General features: G+C 50.7%; 1 protein-coding gene across 3 annotated transcripts in view; it reads right to left on the bottom strand.

The window, feature by feature from the left end:
• Positions 1-365: 365 nt before the first annotated feature.
• LOC135532219 (gamma-secretase-activating protein-like) overlaps positions 366-14,794 on the bottom strand; it is a 47,322-nt gene continuing 32,893 nt past the window's right edge. For 2 of the 3 annotated variants that reach the window (XM_064959813.1, XM_064959814.1), the window contains exons 25-32: positions 14,149-14,219; positions 13,743-13,837; positions 13,397-13,516; positions 9,846-9,907; positions 5,163-5,267; positions 4,946-5,042; positions 4,416-4,533; positions 366-636 (exon numbers count right to left, since the gene is read on the bottom strand). In XM_064959813.1, coding sequence (XP_064815885.1) covers positions 4,433-4,533; positions 4,946-5,042; positions 5,163-5,267; positions 9,846-9,907; positions 13,397-13,516; positions 13,743-13,837; positions 14,149-14,219 — 651 coding nt within the window. In that variant the 3' untranslated portion in view covers positions 366-636; positions 4,416-4,432. The remainder of the gene's footprint in view (positions 637-4,415; positions 4,534-4,945; positions 5,043-5,162; positions 5,268-9,845; positions 9,908-13,396; positions 13,517-13,742; positions 13,838-14,148; positions 14,220-14,794) is intronic. The other variant, XM_064959815.1, reaches the window with a different exon arrangement.

The raw sequence follows: 14,794 nt of genomic DNA, 5'->3' as shown, positions 1-14,794 counted from the left end.
TGCGATTCTGAGAATCAAAGTTTGGCTTTGGGAGAAGTGTGCCTGGTGTCCTGACTTGTGGAAGCACCCAAACCAGTGACATCAGATATTCTGTAGAACGCCTGTTAATCTCCTGAGCGACTATCTGTGGAGTTGGCCAGGTCTCAGTCTGTTCCCTCAGCTAACAGGGTGTGTCTCTGACTGTCTCAACCATAACACTCCACACTGCAGCAGAGTGGCTAACATTAGCATGTGATGATGGGATAATGTACTTATTTATGGTTGACTTATCTGTCCCTTAATGTCACTGTATGAGTCATAGAGAATAGTGTCAATGTGACGCTGCCACGCTATCATGAGCAGTCTTATTGAACGAAGACAGACAGTTGTTAGCAACAAATATTTTATTTAGAGTTTCATTGATACAATATGGCTTTACACGTGTAAACATGACAACAAAAATCCCTTTTCCTGTTTATTATTGTACCTGATCAACACATTTCCTGGATTCCACATAACGGTGTTATTCCTGAAATCTGACCATGCATCAGTTCCTCAGGAATGGAAATATACAGACATCATACAGGACATGTTGTGGTAATTCAGACACCTTCCAGAGAACCTCCCTTCTTACTGTAAGAGCCTCATCCATCTGGTCTGTGTGGGAGGGTTGAGCAACAGGCAGAGAGGGCAGAAATATAAATCTGTCAAATGAATGCTTAACCGATGACTATTGTCACCAGACCCATTGTTCATCAGAATCTGATGTTATTTTCATAGATTCTCATGTATTGGAATATTGAGTGATCAACATTTAAAGTGTAATTTAAACAGTCCCCGCTCTCTGACTCAGTCCCCGCTCTCAGTCCCCGCTCTCTGACTCAGTCCCCGCTCTCTGACACAGTCCCCGCTCACTGACACAGTCCCCGCTCACTGACACAGTCCCCGCTCTCTGACACAGTCCCCGCTCTCTGACACAGTCCCCGCTCTCTGACACAGTCCCCGCTCTCTGACACAGTCCCCGCTCTCTGACACAGTCCCCGCTCACTGACACAGTCCCCGCTCACTGACACAGTCCCCGCTCACTGACTCAGTCCCCGCTCACTGACTCAGTCCCCGCTCTCTGACACAGTCCCCGCTCTCTGACACAGTCCCCGCTCTCTGACTCAGTCCCCGCTCTCTGACTCAGTCCCCGCTCTCTGACACAGTCCCCGCTCACTGACACAGTCCCCGCTCACTGACACAGTCCCCGCTCACTGACTCAGTCCCCGCTCACTGACTCAGTCCCCGCTCACTGACACAGTCCCCGCTCACTGACACAGTCCCCGCTCACTGACTCTCTGACTCAGTCCCCGCTCTCAGTCCCCGCTCTCAGTCCCCGCTCACTGACACAGTCCCCGCTCTCTGACACAGTCCCCGCTCACTGACACAGTCCCCGCTCACTGACACAGTCCCCGCTCACTGACACAGTCCCCGCTCTCAGACTCAGTCCCCGCTCTCTGACACAGTCCCCGCTCACTGACACAGTCCCCGCTCACTGACACAGTCCCCGCTCACTGACACAGTCCCCGCTCACTGACACAGTCCCCGCTCACTGACACAGTCCCCGCTCACTGACACAGTCCCCGCTCTCTGACTCAGTCCCCGCTCTCTGACTCAGTCCCCGCTCTCTGACACAGTCCCCGCTCACTGACACAGTCCCCGCTCACTGACAGTCCCCGCTCTCAGTCCCCGCTCTCAGTCCCCGCTCACTGACACAGTCCCCGCTCACTGACACAGTCCCCGCTCACTGACACAGTCCCCGCTCACTGACACAGTCCCCGCTCACTGACACAGTCCCCGCTCACTGACACAGTCCCCGCTCTCTGACACAGTCCCCGCTCTCTGACACAGTCCCCGCTCTCTGACACAGTCCCCGCTCACTGACACAGTCCCCGCTCACTGACACAGTCCCCGCTCTCTGACTCAGTCCCCGCTCTCTGACACAGTCCCCGCTCTCTGACACAGTCCCCGCTCTCTGACTCAGTCCCCGCTCTCTGACTCAGTCCCCGCTCTCTGACACAGTCCCCGCTCACTGACACAGTCCCCGCTCACTGACACAGTCCCCGCTCACTGACACAGTCCCCGCTCACTGACACAGTCCCCGCTCACTGACTCTCTGACTCAGTCCCCGCTCTCAGTCCCCGCTCTCAGTCCCCGCTCACTGACACAGTCCCCGCTCTCTGACACAGTCCCCGCTCTCTGACTCAGTCCCCGCTCACTGACACAGTCCCCGCTCACTGACACAGTCCCCGCTCTCAGACTCAGTCCCCGCTCTCTGACACAGTCCCCGCTCACTGACACAGTCCCCGCTCACTGACACAGTCCCCGCTCACTGACACAGTCCCCGCTCACTGACACAGTCCCCGCTCACTGACACAGTCCCCGCTCTCTGACACAGTCCCCGCTCTCTGACTCAGTCCCCGCTCTCTGACACAGTCCCCGCTCACTGACACAGTCCCCGCTCACTGACAGTCCCCGCTCACTGACAGTCCCCGCTCAGTCCCCGCTCTCAGTCCCCGCTCACTGACACAGTCCCCGCTCACTGACACAGTCCCCGCTCACTGACACAGTCCCCGCTCACTGACACAGTCCCCGCTCACTGACACAGTCCCCGCTCACTGACACAGTCCCCGCTCTCAGACTCAGTCCCCGCTCTCAGACTCAGTCCCCGCTCTCAGACTCAGTCCCCGCTCTCTGACTCAGTCCCCGCTCTCTGACACAGTCCCCGCTCACTGACACAGTCCCCGCTCTCTGACACAGTCCCCGCTCACTGACACAGTCCCCGCTCACTGACACAGTCCCCGCTCACTGACACAGTCCCCGCTCTCTGACACAGTCCCCGCTCTCTGACACAGTCCCCGCTCTCTGACACAGTCCCCGCTCTCTGACTCAGTCCCCGCTCTCTGACACAGTCCCCGCTCACTGACACAGTCCCCGCTCACTGACACAGTCCCCGCTCACTGACTCAGTCCCCGCTCACTGACACAGTCCCCGCTCACTGACACAGTCCCCGCTCACTGACACAGTCCCCGCTCTCTGACTCAGTCCCCGCTCTCAGTCCCCGCTCTCAGTCCCCGCTCACTGACACAGTCCCCGCTCTCTGACTCAGTCCCCGCTCTCAGTCCCCGCTCTCAGTCCCCGCTCACTGACACAGTCCCCGCTCTCTGACACAGTCCCCGCTCTCTGACTCAGTCCCCGCTCACTGACACAGTCCCCGCTCACTGACACAGTCCCCGCTCTCAGACTCAGTCCCCGCTCTCTGACACAGTCCCCGCTCACTGACACAGTCCCCGCTCACTGACACAGTCCCCGCTCACTGACACAGTCCCCGCTCTCTGACTCAGTCCCCGCTCTCTGACACAGTCCCCGCTCACTGACACAGTCCCCGCTCTCAGTCCCCGCTCTCAGTCCCCACTCTCAGTCCCCACTCTCAGTCCCCACTCTCAGACTCAGTCCCCGCTCACTGACACAGTCCCCGCTCACTGACACAGTCCCCGCTCTCTGACTCAGTCCCCGCTCTCTGACACAGTCCCCGCTCACTGACACAGTCCCCGCTCACTGACACAGTCCCCGCTCACTGACACAGTCCCCGCTCTCTGACTCAGTCCCCGCTCACTGACACAGTCCCCGCTCACTGACACAGTCCCCGCTCACTGACACAGTCCCGCTCACTGACACAGTCCCCGCTCACTGACACAGTCCCCGCTCTCAGTCCCCGCTCTCAGTCCCCGCTCTCAGTCCCCGCTCTCAGTCCCCGCTCTCAGTCCCCGCTCTCAGTCCCCGCTCTCAGTCCCCGCTCTCAGTCCCCGCTCTCTGACTCAGTCCCCGCTCTCTGACTCAGTCCCCGCTCTCTGACTCAGTCCCCGCTCTCTGACTCAGTCCCCGCTCTCTGACTCAGTCCCCGCTCTCTGACTCAGTCCCCGCTCTCTGACTCAGTCCACGCTCTCTGACTCAGTCCACGCTCTCTGACTCAGTCCACGCTCTCTGACTCAGTCCACGCTCTCTGACTCAGTCCACGCTCTCTGACTCAGTCCACGCTCTCTGACTCAGTCCACGCTCTCTGACTCAGTCCACGCTCTCTGACTCAGTCCACGCTCTCTGACTCAGTCCACGCTCTCTGACTCAGTCCACGCTCTCTGACTCAGTCCACGCTCTCAGTCCCCGCTCACTGACACAGTCCACGCTCACAGTCCCCGCTCACTGACACAGTCCCCGCTCACTGACACAGTCCCCGCTCACTGACACAGTCCCCGCTCACTGACACAGTCCCCGCTCACTGACACAGTCCCCGCTCACTGACACAGTCCACGCTCACTGACACAGTCCACGCTCACTGAGTACTAGTGGAATATGGAGTGTTGAGTGAAAACTTGGAGCTCCCCCTCTTTCTTCACCTCGGTCTCTCCCTCCCTCACTTGTCCTGGAAGCCCATCAGGATCAGAGTCTGTTTCAGAGCCGTCTCCTCCACAAACCTGGCATCCACATTCTCCTGCTCCTCAAAAGGGTTCAGAGCTGCAGCACAGAATAGACACACCATCAGACACACACACACACAGAACACACACACAGTACACACACACAGTACACACACACAGTACACACACAGTACACACACAGTACACACACAGTACACACACAGTACACACACACAGTACACACACAGTACACACACACAGAACACACACACAGAACACACACACAGAGAACACGTACACACACAGAACACGTACACACACAGTACACACACAGTACACACACAGTACACACACACAGAACACGTACACACACAGTACACACACAGTACACACACAGTACACACACACAGAACACACACAGAACACACACAGAACACACAGTTTGGCTTGGCTGTTTAATAAGCTAGTTTCACTTGTGGAGACAAAAGAAACATCCTCTGAATAAATACCTCGGTCTTCCACATCCAACAGAATTTTGGTCAGGAAGGTGAGAGGCAGGAACTCAGGCCTGAAGCCAGGCTCGTCTCTCTCCATGAACATAGAACCCTGGAACAACAGACAAACCATCTAACTAATCAAGTCCAGCAGTATTTACTTCCTGCTCTTGGTGATATTGAATTGGTGATTGTACAGTTGATTAGTGGAAGCTGAATAAGACAGTGTTACTTTGGTTTTGGCGTGTTTCTCCAGCAGGCCTCTGACATAGTCTCTGGAGATACAGGCTGAACTGATGGGGTGATCCCACAGGTGACAGATCCTCTGCTCCATGGACTGGAAATAACAACAACAGTTATCTAGTTACCCCATGTCCTCTATCACCAGGCCTTCAACAGAACTTTCTCAACCTGTGTAAAACCTATCGTGTTGACTGGTAAATGAGTCGCTATTCGCTATGGGCCCGACTCCGACTTGGGGAACGACGCCTTTCCTACGCGCTTCTCGGTCGTCGGTATTCAATATGATTTTCAGTTCATTTCTCTTAAAGCCAATATGGTTTTTAGTTCATTTCTCTTAAAGCCAATATGGTTTTCAGTACATTTCTCTTAAAGCCAATCTGGTTTTCAGTCCATTTCACTTAAAGCCAATCTGGTTTTCAGTCCATTTCTCTTAAAGCCAATATGGTTTTCAGTCCATTTCTCTTAAAGCCAATATGGTTTTCAGTCCATTCTCTTAAAGCCAATATGTTTTTCCGTACATTTCTCTTAAAGCCGGGTGTACACTACACAACTTTCAAAATCCTAACATCACTAAACCTCACATTGAACCACCATCTTTCCTGTTGTTTTTTTGTTGTCTTGCCAACCTAGTGGTGCACACTAAATGATGTGATTAAATTTAACGTAGCTACAACGAGCTGTGGCTCAAAGCAGCCTCAAACGTTTTCAGTCAGACATTCACTCTTGCCATACAGAGTTGAAATATCAAGCCAACATTTTTTAATTGAATAACATTGCTTGTGAGCTTCAGAGCTGTAACGATTTCAAACCAACTTGGAGGCGCACTTTGGCTTTGAAGGCAAGTACAAACACATACTAGTAGTAGTCATCGCTCCTTCTGGAGACACATCCTGCGAAACAACGTCATCTCACTGGCTTCTTCTGGGGATTGTGTCTCCGATCTCAAAAACCTGTCTGGGACAGCTAAATCAGGGCCAAAATAATGTAGTGCACACCCGGCTTAAGACATCCCTTTAAATACGGTGTACCCTTAATTATAATGTTGTTGACAGACTAGAATAGATGGAGAGAACGGGTTCAGACAATAGGGATCAATGAAAGAAAGACATCTATACATCTTCGTCTCTGTTTCAACTGGTAGATTTAAAAAATATTCTGATTTGTTAGATTATTTAGGCACATTTTAGTCTTAGGAAAGTATGTATGAGTCATAAACCAACCGGTTTGGAGAGCCTTTACTCACAAAATATATTTATGAATAAAAAAATAGTGGTTTGATTCAATGTATGAAATATTGGAAAGTGGAAAAAGTGTAGAATAGGGGTTGAACTTCGGCCTGTCCCCGAGGGTGCTCAGTGTTCTATAGGAGCACCATCGAGAGCATACCGTTGGGCTGCATCACAGCCTGCTGCGGAAACTCCACCGCCGCGGACAGCAAGACCCTTCAGAGGGTGATAAGTGCAGCCGAACGCACCATTGGGGGCACACTGCCTGCCCCGCAGGACACCTACACCACCAGGTGTCTCAGGAAGGCCAAGAAGATCATCAGGGACCCAGCCACCTGAGCCACGCCCTGTTCTACCCGCTTCCATCACTTAGACGCGGGCAGTACAGGAGCATCATGACAAAAACGAACAGACTGGCCAATAGCTTCTGCCCTGAGACCATCAGACTGCTAAATAGCCACCACTAGTCAGCTACCTGCCCCCCCCTGCTACTCCCTCTATGGACATTTTCCACCCACCCCCCAACTGACTTTCACTCTGCCCCCACCCCAACGACATTCATCACTGTTGCAGTTGTTAATATGTATATTATTATTATAATTGTAATTCATGTTTTATTAATAATTGTTATTGATTTGATTTCACTTGGTCCCCACACCCCTCAATGATCATGCTGCTCCCTGCAGTCATTCCCCCCCACCTCCTCAACAGTCTTTACTCGGCCTCCCCTGCAGTCATTCCCCCCACCTCCTCAACAGTCTTTACTCTGCTCCCCTGCAGTCATTCCCCCCACCTCCTCAACAGTCTTTACTCTGCTCCCCTGCAGTCATTCCCCCCACCTCCAACAGTCTGTACTCTAGTCATTCCCCCACCTCCTCAACAGTCTGTACTCTAGTCATTCCCCCACCTCCTCAACAGTCTGTACTCTGCCTCCCCTGCAGTCATTCCCCCACCTCCTCAACAGTCTGTACTCTGTTCCCCTGCAGTCATTCCCCCACCTCCTCAACAGTCTGTACTCTGCCTCCCCTGCAGTCATTCCCCCCACCTCCTCAACAGTCTGTACTCTGCCTCCCCTGCAGTCATTCCCCCACCTCCTCAACAGTCTGTACTCTGCTCCCCTGCAGTCATTCCCCCCCACCTCCTCAACAGTCTGTACTCTGCTCCCCTGCAGTCATTCCCCCCACCTCCTCAACAGTCTGTACTCTGCAGTCATTCCCCCACCTCCTCAACAGTCTGTACTCTGCTCCCCTGCAGTCATTCCCCCCACCTCCTCAACAGTCTGTACTCTGCAGTCATTCCCCCACCTCCTCAACAGTCTGTACTCTGCAGTCATTCCCCCACCTCCTCAACAGTCTGTACTCTGCCTCCCCTGCAGTCATTCCCCCCACCTCCTCAACAGTCTGTACTCTGCAGTCATTCCCCCACCTCCTCAACAGTCTGTACTCCCCTGTTCTGTTCCCCTGCAGTCATTCCCCCACCTCCTCAACAGTCTGTATTCTGTTCCCCTGCAGTCATTCCCCCCACCTCCTCAACAGTCTGTACTCTGCCTCCCCTGCAGTCATTCCCCCACATCCTCAACAGTCTGTACTCTGCTCCCCCTCACCGGTCCAGTCGTGGTGAACCGTGAGTCTACCCTGATTCTCACACCGGTCCAGTCGTGGTGAACCGTGAGTCTACCCTGATTCTCACACCGGTCCAGTCGTGGTGAATCGTGAGTCTACCCTGATTCTCACACCGGTCCAGTCGTGGTGAACCGTGAGTCTACCCTGATTCTCACACCGGTCCAGTTGTGGTGAACCGTGAGTCTACCCTGATTCTCACAACGGGTCCAGTCGTGGTGAACCGTGAGTCTACCCTGATTCTCACACCGGTCCAGTCGTGGTGAACCGTGAGTCTACCCTGATTCTCACAACGGGTCCAGTCGTGGTGAACCGTGAGTCTACCCTGATTCTACACCGGTCCAGTCGTGGTGAACCGTGAGTCTACCCTGATTCTCACAACGGGTCCAGTCGTGGTGAACCGTGAGTCTACCCTGATTCTCACACCGGTCCAGTCGTGGTGAACCGTGAGTCTCCCCTGATTCTCACAACGGTCCAGTCGTGGTGAACCGTGAGTCTACCCTGATTCTCACAACGGGTCCAGTCGTGGTGAACCGTGAGTCTACCCTGATTCTCACAACGGGTCCAGTCGTGGTGAACCGTGAGTCTACCCTGATTCTCACACCGGTCCAGTCGTGGTGAACCGTGAGTCTACCCTGATTCTCACACCGGTCCAGGTGTGGTGAACCGTGAGTCTACCCTGATTCTCACACCGGTCCAGTTGTGGTGAACCGTGAGTCTACCCTGATTCTCACACCGGTCCAGTCGTGGTGAACCGTGAGTCTACCCTGATTCTCACACCGGTCCAGTCGTGGTGAACCGTGAGTCTACCCTGATTCTCACACCGGTCCAGTTGTGGTGAACCGTGAGGCAGGCTCCAGGTTTAACCTGCTACGTGTGGTCTGAGTTCCATAATGATCTAATAGGCTACATGTCCTACATTATCGCACAACGTTAGTCTACATGATCCAGTAATACTAGCGACCTTCAGGAACAACGACACTGACGTGACAGAGGAAAGAAAGGTCAACAGAATGGAATGATGCTAAATGCAAGGTACAAATTCAAGAAAACTAACACTTATAAATGTATGTGGGTATTACTGATGGTGGCTCCTGATTAGTGGACTAATATTTAACATGATACAAATAGTCAAATAAACCGGCGAAAAGCCCAGGCATATAATTCAAACATTTTAAAGTGCATACATCAAGTCGGCAGGTTGAGCCCTACAGACGCCTGTAGCCTGGATCTCCACATTTCATCCCCGCAAATTATGAGGGCATACAATTAAAATTCTGAATAACGGCTCAGCTATTTATAGCCTATTTCACTGTCCCACTTGAGACCAGTAGGTTCATTAGACCTTATTCATGGTTTCATCGTGCGTAAAAGGTGGTGGAATTATGAGGGAATTAAACCAAGGTCAGAATACGACGGATCTGTGGACACCTCCGCCACACTCTGACCTCCACTCCAAACAAAACCGAGGTCAGAATACGAAGTATCTGTGGACACCTCCGCCACACTCTGTTCTCCACCCCAAACAAAACCGAGGTCAGAATATGCAGAGAGAGGAGTGCATCTAAAGGGAATTTACATTCCATTTCCGCTCGCTTAACTCGGGACGGAATCCCCCCAATAAATATGAGAATGAAGAGCAGAAGGAATGAGTCTGTTTCTCTGTTGTTCCTTCTTCACTTCCCCTCTGGGCTGCAACAACAGTCCAAGAATCATCTGATTGGCTAAAAAATAAATAATCACATTCCACTGCTTCGACAGCTGGAAGTAACAAACATCAGCAACTACAAGATGCAATTAACACCTTTGAGAGAAATGTAACTTTACCTCTGGTAGTCTCTTCACAATGCTGAACTTCAGCTCCTCGTTGGCATCACTGTTGTCTAGATCTACACAAGAGGAAAAATAGACCGTTGTTTAATTAGCTTAAAATCATCCAAACCTTTCATCTTCAGTAATACTGTTTCTATTGTCCCTGGAGGACTTTTTGGGAGTGTGAAAAACACCAAGGTAAAGTCCATATCAAACATTATCAACCATCTCTGACTACTACATTATTCAAAACACCAATACATTTAGCCACTTTCTTACGCAGAACTTATTCCCCAGAATTCTGACATTTTCCTTATCACCGTCTCGATGAAATACTGAAAACAATCATGTTTTGTACTTTCCTTTCATCTTCAGAGATTGTTTTGTTTGTCCCCCGAGGAAGAGCTGTGATATAAACTGTACGGAAACTGGCCAAGCATGAAACACTTTCTAGTATTGCCTTCTGATTGTTACCAAGTACAAAAAGAGTCAGTGTGGTGACAGGAACACTAACATCCCACTGTTTGGGGATTGTAACATCTTAACACAAGACTGTATTGTAATGGGATATCTTAAAAGATTGAGATGTCAATGCAAGTATTGAGAAACCTGTCCAAGCATGAAAGGGTATCGAAGGCTGTATGCATTGCACCATTCTTCCTACTAGGTACTGACTGTCTGTCTGGGAGGGTTTGTACGGGTTGACCTTTGTATTACAAGAGTGTAAGTCAAGACATTTAGATTCTCTCAAGCAAACTGTTTGGGTATAGCAATAACACTTCAATATCTTTGTAAAGAAACAACTATAGATATGAAGATATGAATGCAAGTATTGTTGCATTTCAAACTGGATGAGGGATGAGGGCATGTTTAGTCTGAGCTTGTATCTAACAGGGATAAAACCCTGCAGGACTGTGGGGGAGTGGTACTGGCACTTGGGCTTCTAGCTCTTACATTCCATGATCATTGTCTTGGCAAACACTACACTGTGCAACATCTACACAACACAGTCCCTCACTCCAGTCCCTCTCTCCAGTCCCTTACTCCTTCGTTCCAGTCCCTCAGTCCCTCTCTCCAGTCCCTCGTTCCAGTCCCTCTCTCCAGTCCCTTACTCCTTCGTTCCAGTCCCTCAGTCCCTCGCTCCAGTCCCTCTCTCCAGTCCCTCTCTCCAGTCCCTCTCTCCTTCGTTCCAGGCCCTCAGTCCCTCACTCCAGTCCCTCTCTCCAGTCCCTCTCTCCAGTCCCTCACTCCTTCGTTCCAGGCCCTCAGTCCCTCACTCTAGTCCCTCACTCTAGTCCCTCACTCTAGTCCCTCACTCCAGTCCTTCGTTCCAGTCCCTCACTCCAGTTCTTCGTTCCAGTCCCTCTCTCCAGTCCCTCACTCCAGTCCTTCGTTCCAGTCCCTCACTCCAGTCCTTCGTTCCAGTCCCTCACTCCAGTCCCTCTCCTTCGCTCTAGTCCCTCTCTCCAGTCCCTCTCTCTAGTCCCTCACTCCAGTCCTTCGCTCCAGTCCCTCTCCCCAGTCCCTTACTCCTTCGTTCCAGTCCCTCAGTCCCTCTCTCCAGTCCCTCGTTCCAGTCCCTCTCTCCAGTCCCTTACTCCTTTGTTCCAGTCCCTCAGTCCCTCGCTCCAGTCCCTCGTTCCAGTCCCCCTCTCCAGTCCCTCGTTCCAGTCCCCCTCTCCAGTCCCTCGCTCCTTCGTTCCAGGCCCTCAGTCCCTCGCTCCAGTCCCTCACTCCAGTCCCTCACTCCAGTCCCTCACTCCAGTCCTTCGTTCCAGTCCTTCGTTCCAGTCCCTCTCTCCAGTCCTTCGTTCCAGTCCCTCACTCCAGTCCCTCACTCCAGTCCCTCACTCCAGTCCCTCACTCCAGTCCCTCACTCCAGTCCCTCACTCCAGTCCCTCTCCTTCGCTCTAGTCCCTCCAGTCCCTCTCTCTAGTCCCTCACTCCAGTCCTTCGTTCCAGTCCCTCACTCCAGTCCCTCTCCTTCGCTCTAGTCCCTCTCTCCAGTCCCTCTCTCTAGTCCCTCACTCCAGTCCTTCGCTCCAGTCCTTCGCTCCAGTCCCTCTCTCCAGTCCTTCGTTCCAGTCCCTCACTCCAGTCCTTCGTTCCAGTCCCTCTCTCCAGTCCCTCTCTCCAGTCCCTCGTTCCAGTCCCTCACTCCTACTACAGTACCAGCCAATCAGTTGTGTTGTGACATGGTAGGGGTGGTATACAGAAGATTGCCCTATTTGGTAAAATAACAAATCCATAGTATGTCAAGAACAGCTCAAATAAGCAAAGAGAAACGACAGTCATTACTTTAAGACATGAAGGTCCGTCAATCCGGGAGATTTAATTAACTTTTCATGTTTCTTCAAGTGCAGTCGCAAAAACTATTAAGCACTATGATGAAACAACAGTGTCCTAACGAGAGAGCACATGTTCTATGCCAGGCTAAACCGTGCCTCATTAGCTCCTTATGACTGCCTCATCAACCCTGCCAGGAAATGTATAAACTTGAACTCCACTATAAAAAGCATCTAGACATTATCTCCCATTTCTTATAGAGTGTCATTTGGTTTTCAACAGCAGAAATTTGTATAAAACTTGCTGTCAGTCTCTCCTTCCTTTTATTAATTATCTTTGCTCTACCTTCTCATATAAAGTGAATGGTTCCGAACTAGACAGACAACAAATTGAGCTGGTTGTCATAGCAACATACGCAACTCCCCCCCCCAGTTGACTAGCTAAATCAACACTTTGTTGCCAAAACTAAAATGGATGAGTGGAACATTTAGCTGTTTTGATCTTTTCAGATTTGGGCGACACTGCATTGAATGACCCAGAGAAAAGCCGCAACGGAAAAAACCCAGAGTTAAGAATACAACCTGCGATGTGCGTCGTTGCTTCGAGGGCTGACGAGCAGAGAAGAAGAAAAAGTTGTTGACTTCATCAAAACTGTCACTAAGGAAGAGTTTAGCATCCTTCCATTTCAACGTCATAGATTTAACCGGTGGTCATTTGTGACAGAGACACCGGCTGGAATGCGGTTTTAACCAATCAGCATTCAGGACGCATGAAGCATGTAGGAGGCAGACACGGTTACAGTATTAATCTGTATTGAAGCATGGAGGAGGCAGACACGGTTACAGTATTAATCTGTATTGAAGCACGGAGGAGGCAGACACGGTTACAGCATTAATCTATATTGAAGCATGGAGGAGGCAGACACGGTTACAGTATTAATCTGTATTGAAGCACGGAGGAGGCAGACACAGTTACACTGTAAGTAAGACAATAATGAATCTAAGAGGTTCTAGCTTACTGTGGAAAAGTACAGAACTGTATTGCCAGCTCTCTGACTCAGTGTTCATGAGGACACGCCTTCCTGTAGTAATTACTGAGAAATTTCATTATGGCACAATAGCTGAATCATGCCATCTGATAAATTGTGTGTTTGTGTGTATATACAGGGTATATGCACGTATTGTGTGTTTGTGTGAATTGCGTGCGTGTGTGTGTGTGTGTGTGCATGTGTGTGTGTGTGCGTGCAGTGCGTGTGTGTGTGTGTGTAGTGCAGCGTGAACCTGTCATGAGTCGTGAGACGAAGGTCTCGGTGAGCTGCAGCACACCATGGTCAACGTACTGCAGGAAGGTGTGTCTGGGGAGACAGCGAACCCCCAACACGGACAGTAGAGTGTGATACCCTGCAGACACAGCAGCACCACGTCAGATGCCATTTGCTTGAATATTTATTTAATATTGTAGAGGCAGGCTCTCTATAAGCTCTGTTGAAGTGCTCTGTTATATTGAGACACTGGACAGGGAGGTTAAAATAAGTTTAACGCCTTGGTTATTTCGAGGAGGTTGAACCAGGTAAAATACAAGAATAAACAGTGGTATTTTGAGAAGATTAAACGGGGTTCTTCTTACCAGGAGGGAGGGGGAGACACAGAGTCTTTGTAGCCTCCAGTATCCGACACATCACGTGAAACACGGTCCACTCCGCTGGACTGCCCTGTTGCCTTCTACAGCAGATAGGATAGTCAACATCAATGGAACAGGACTTGAATACACACTGGAGACACACACACTCACTAACACACAAACTAAACACACACTAACACAAACTAAACACACACTAACACAAACTAAACACACACACTAACACAAACTAAACACACACACTAACACACACTAACACAAACTAAACACACACACTAAACACACACACTAACACAAACACACACGAACACAAACTAAACACACAATAGGACACACACTAATAGACAAACACACACACTAATAGACAAACACACACACACAGGGAGCAACTTACAAGCACAGCACCAGAGGGCCTAGTTTGTACTTCAGCCACAAAGACTCCAGCATGTGTATGATCAGCTCCAGCTACACACACACCAAACACACACACACACACACACACACACACACCCACATCAAACACCCCCACACATACATACCAAACACCCACACACCAAACCCACACACCAAACACACATCAAACACACACATCAAACACCCACACACCAAACACACACATCAAACACCCACACATCAAACACACACACACAGAAAAGAGGTCAGGGATGAATACTCTGAGAATTTAAACATCTGATTTACTCAAATGTTACATGATAAGACCACTATTAAAACGTTTCACATTCACTTCCTGTTTCCACAGTTTCACACACTGTAACACTTCCTGTTTTCTCTACTGAGCAACAAATGAATAGTAGTCCCTTCCAACACGTAGCAAGAGAAACAGGTGTTACTATGATGTATTTATACACTGCCACTTTCACAACCCGACACACACACCGGTTGCCGACTAACACACACACACACCGCTAGCCGACTAACACACACACACACCGCTAGCCGACTAACACACACACCGCTAGCCGACTAACACACACACACACACTGCTAGCCGACTAACACACACACACACACACACACAC

The sequence above is a fragment of the Oncorhynchus masou genome, unplaced genomic scaffold (assembly GCF_036934945.1).
Source record: "Oncorhynchus masou masou isolate Uvic2021 unplaced genomic scaffold, UVic_Omas_1.1 unplaced_scaffold_1770, whole genome shotgun sequence".
NCBI classification, from domain to species: domain Eukaryota; kingdom Metazoa; phylum Chordata; class Actinopteri; order Salmoniformes; family Salmonidae; genus Oncorhynchus; species Oncorhynchus masou.
This window is presented reverse-complemented; position numbering and strand designations above follow the sequence as displayed.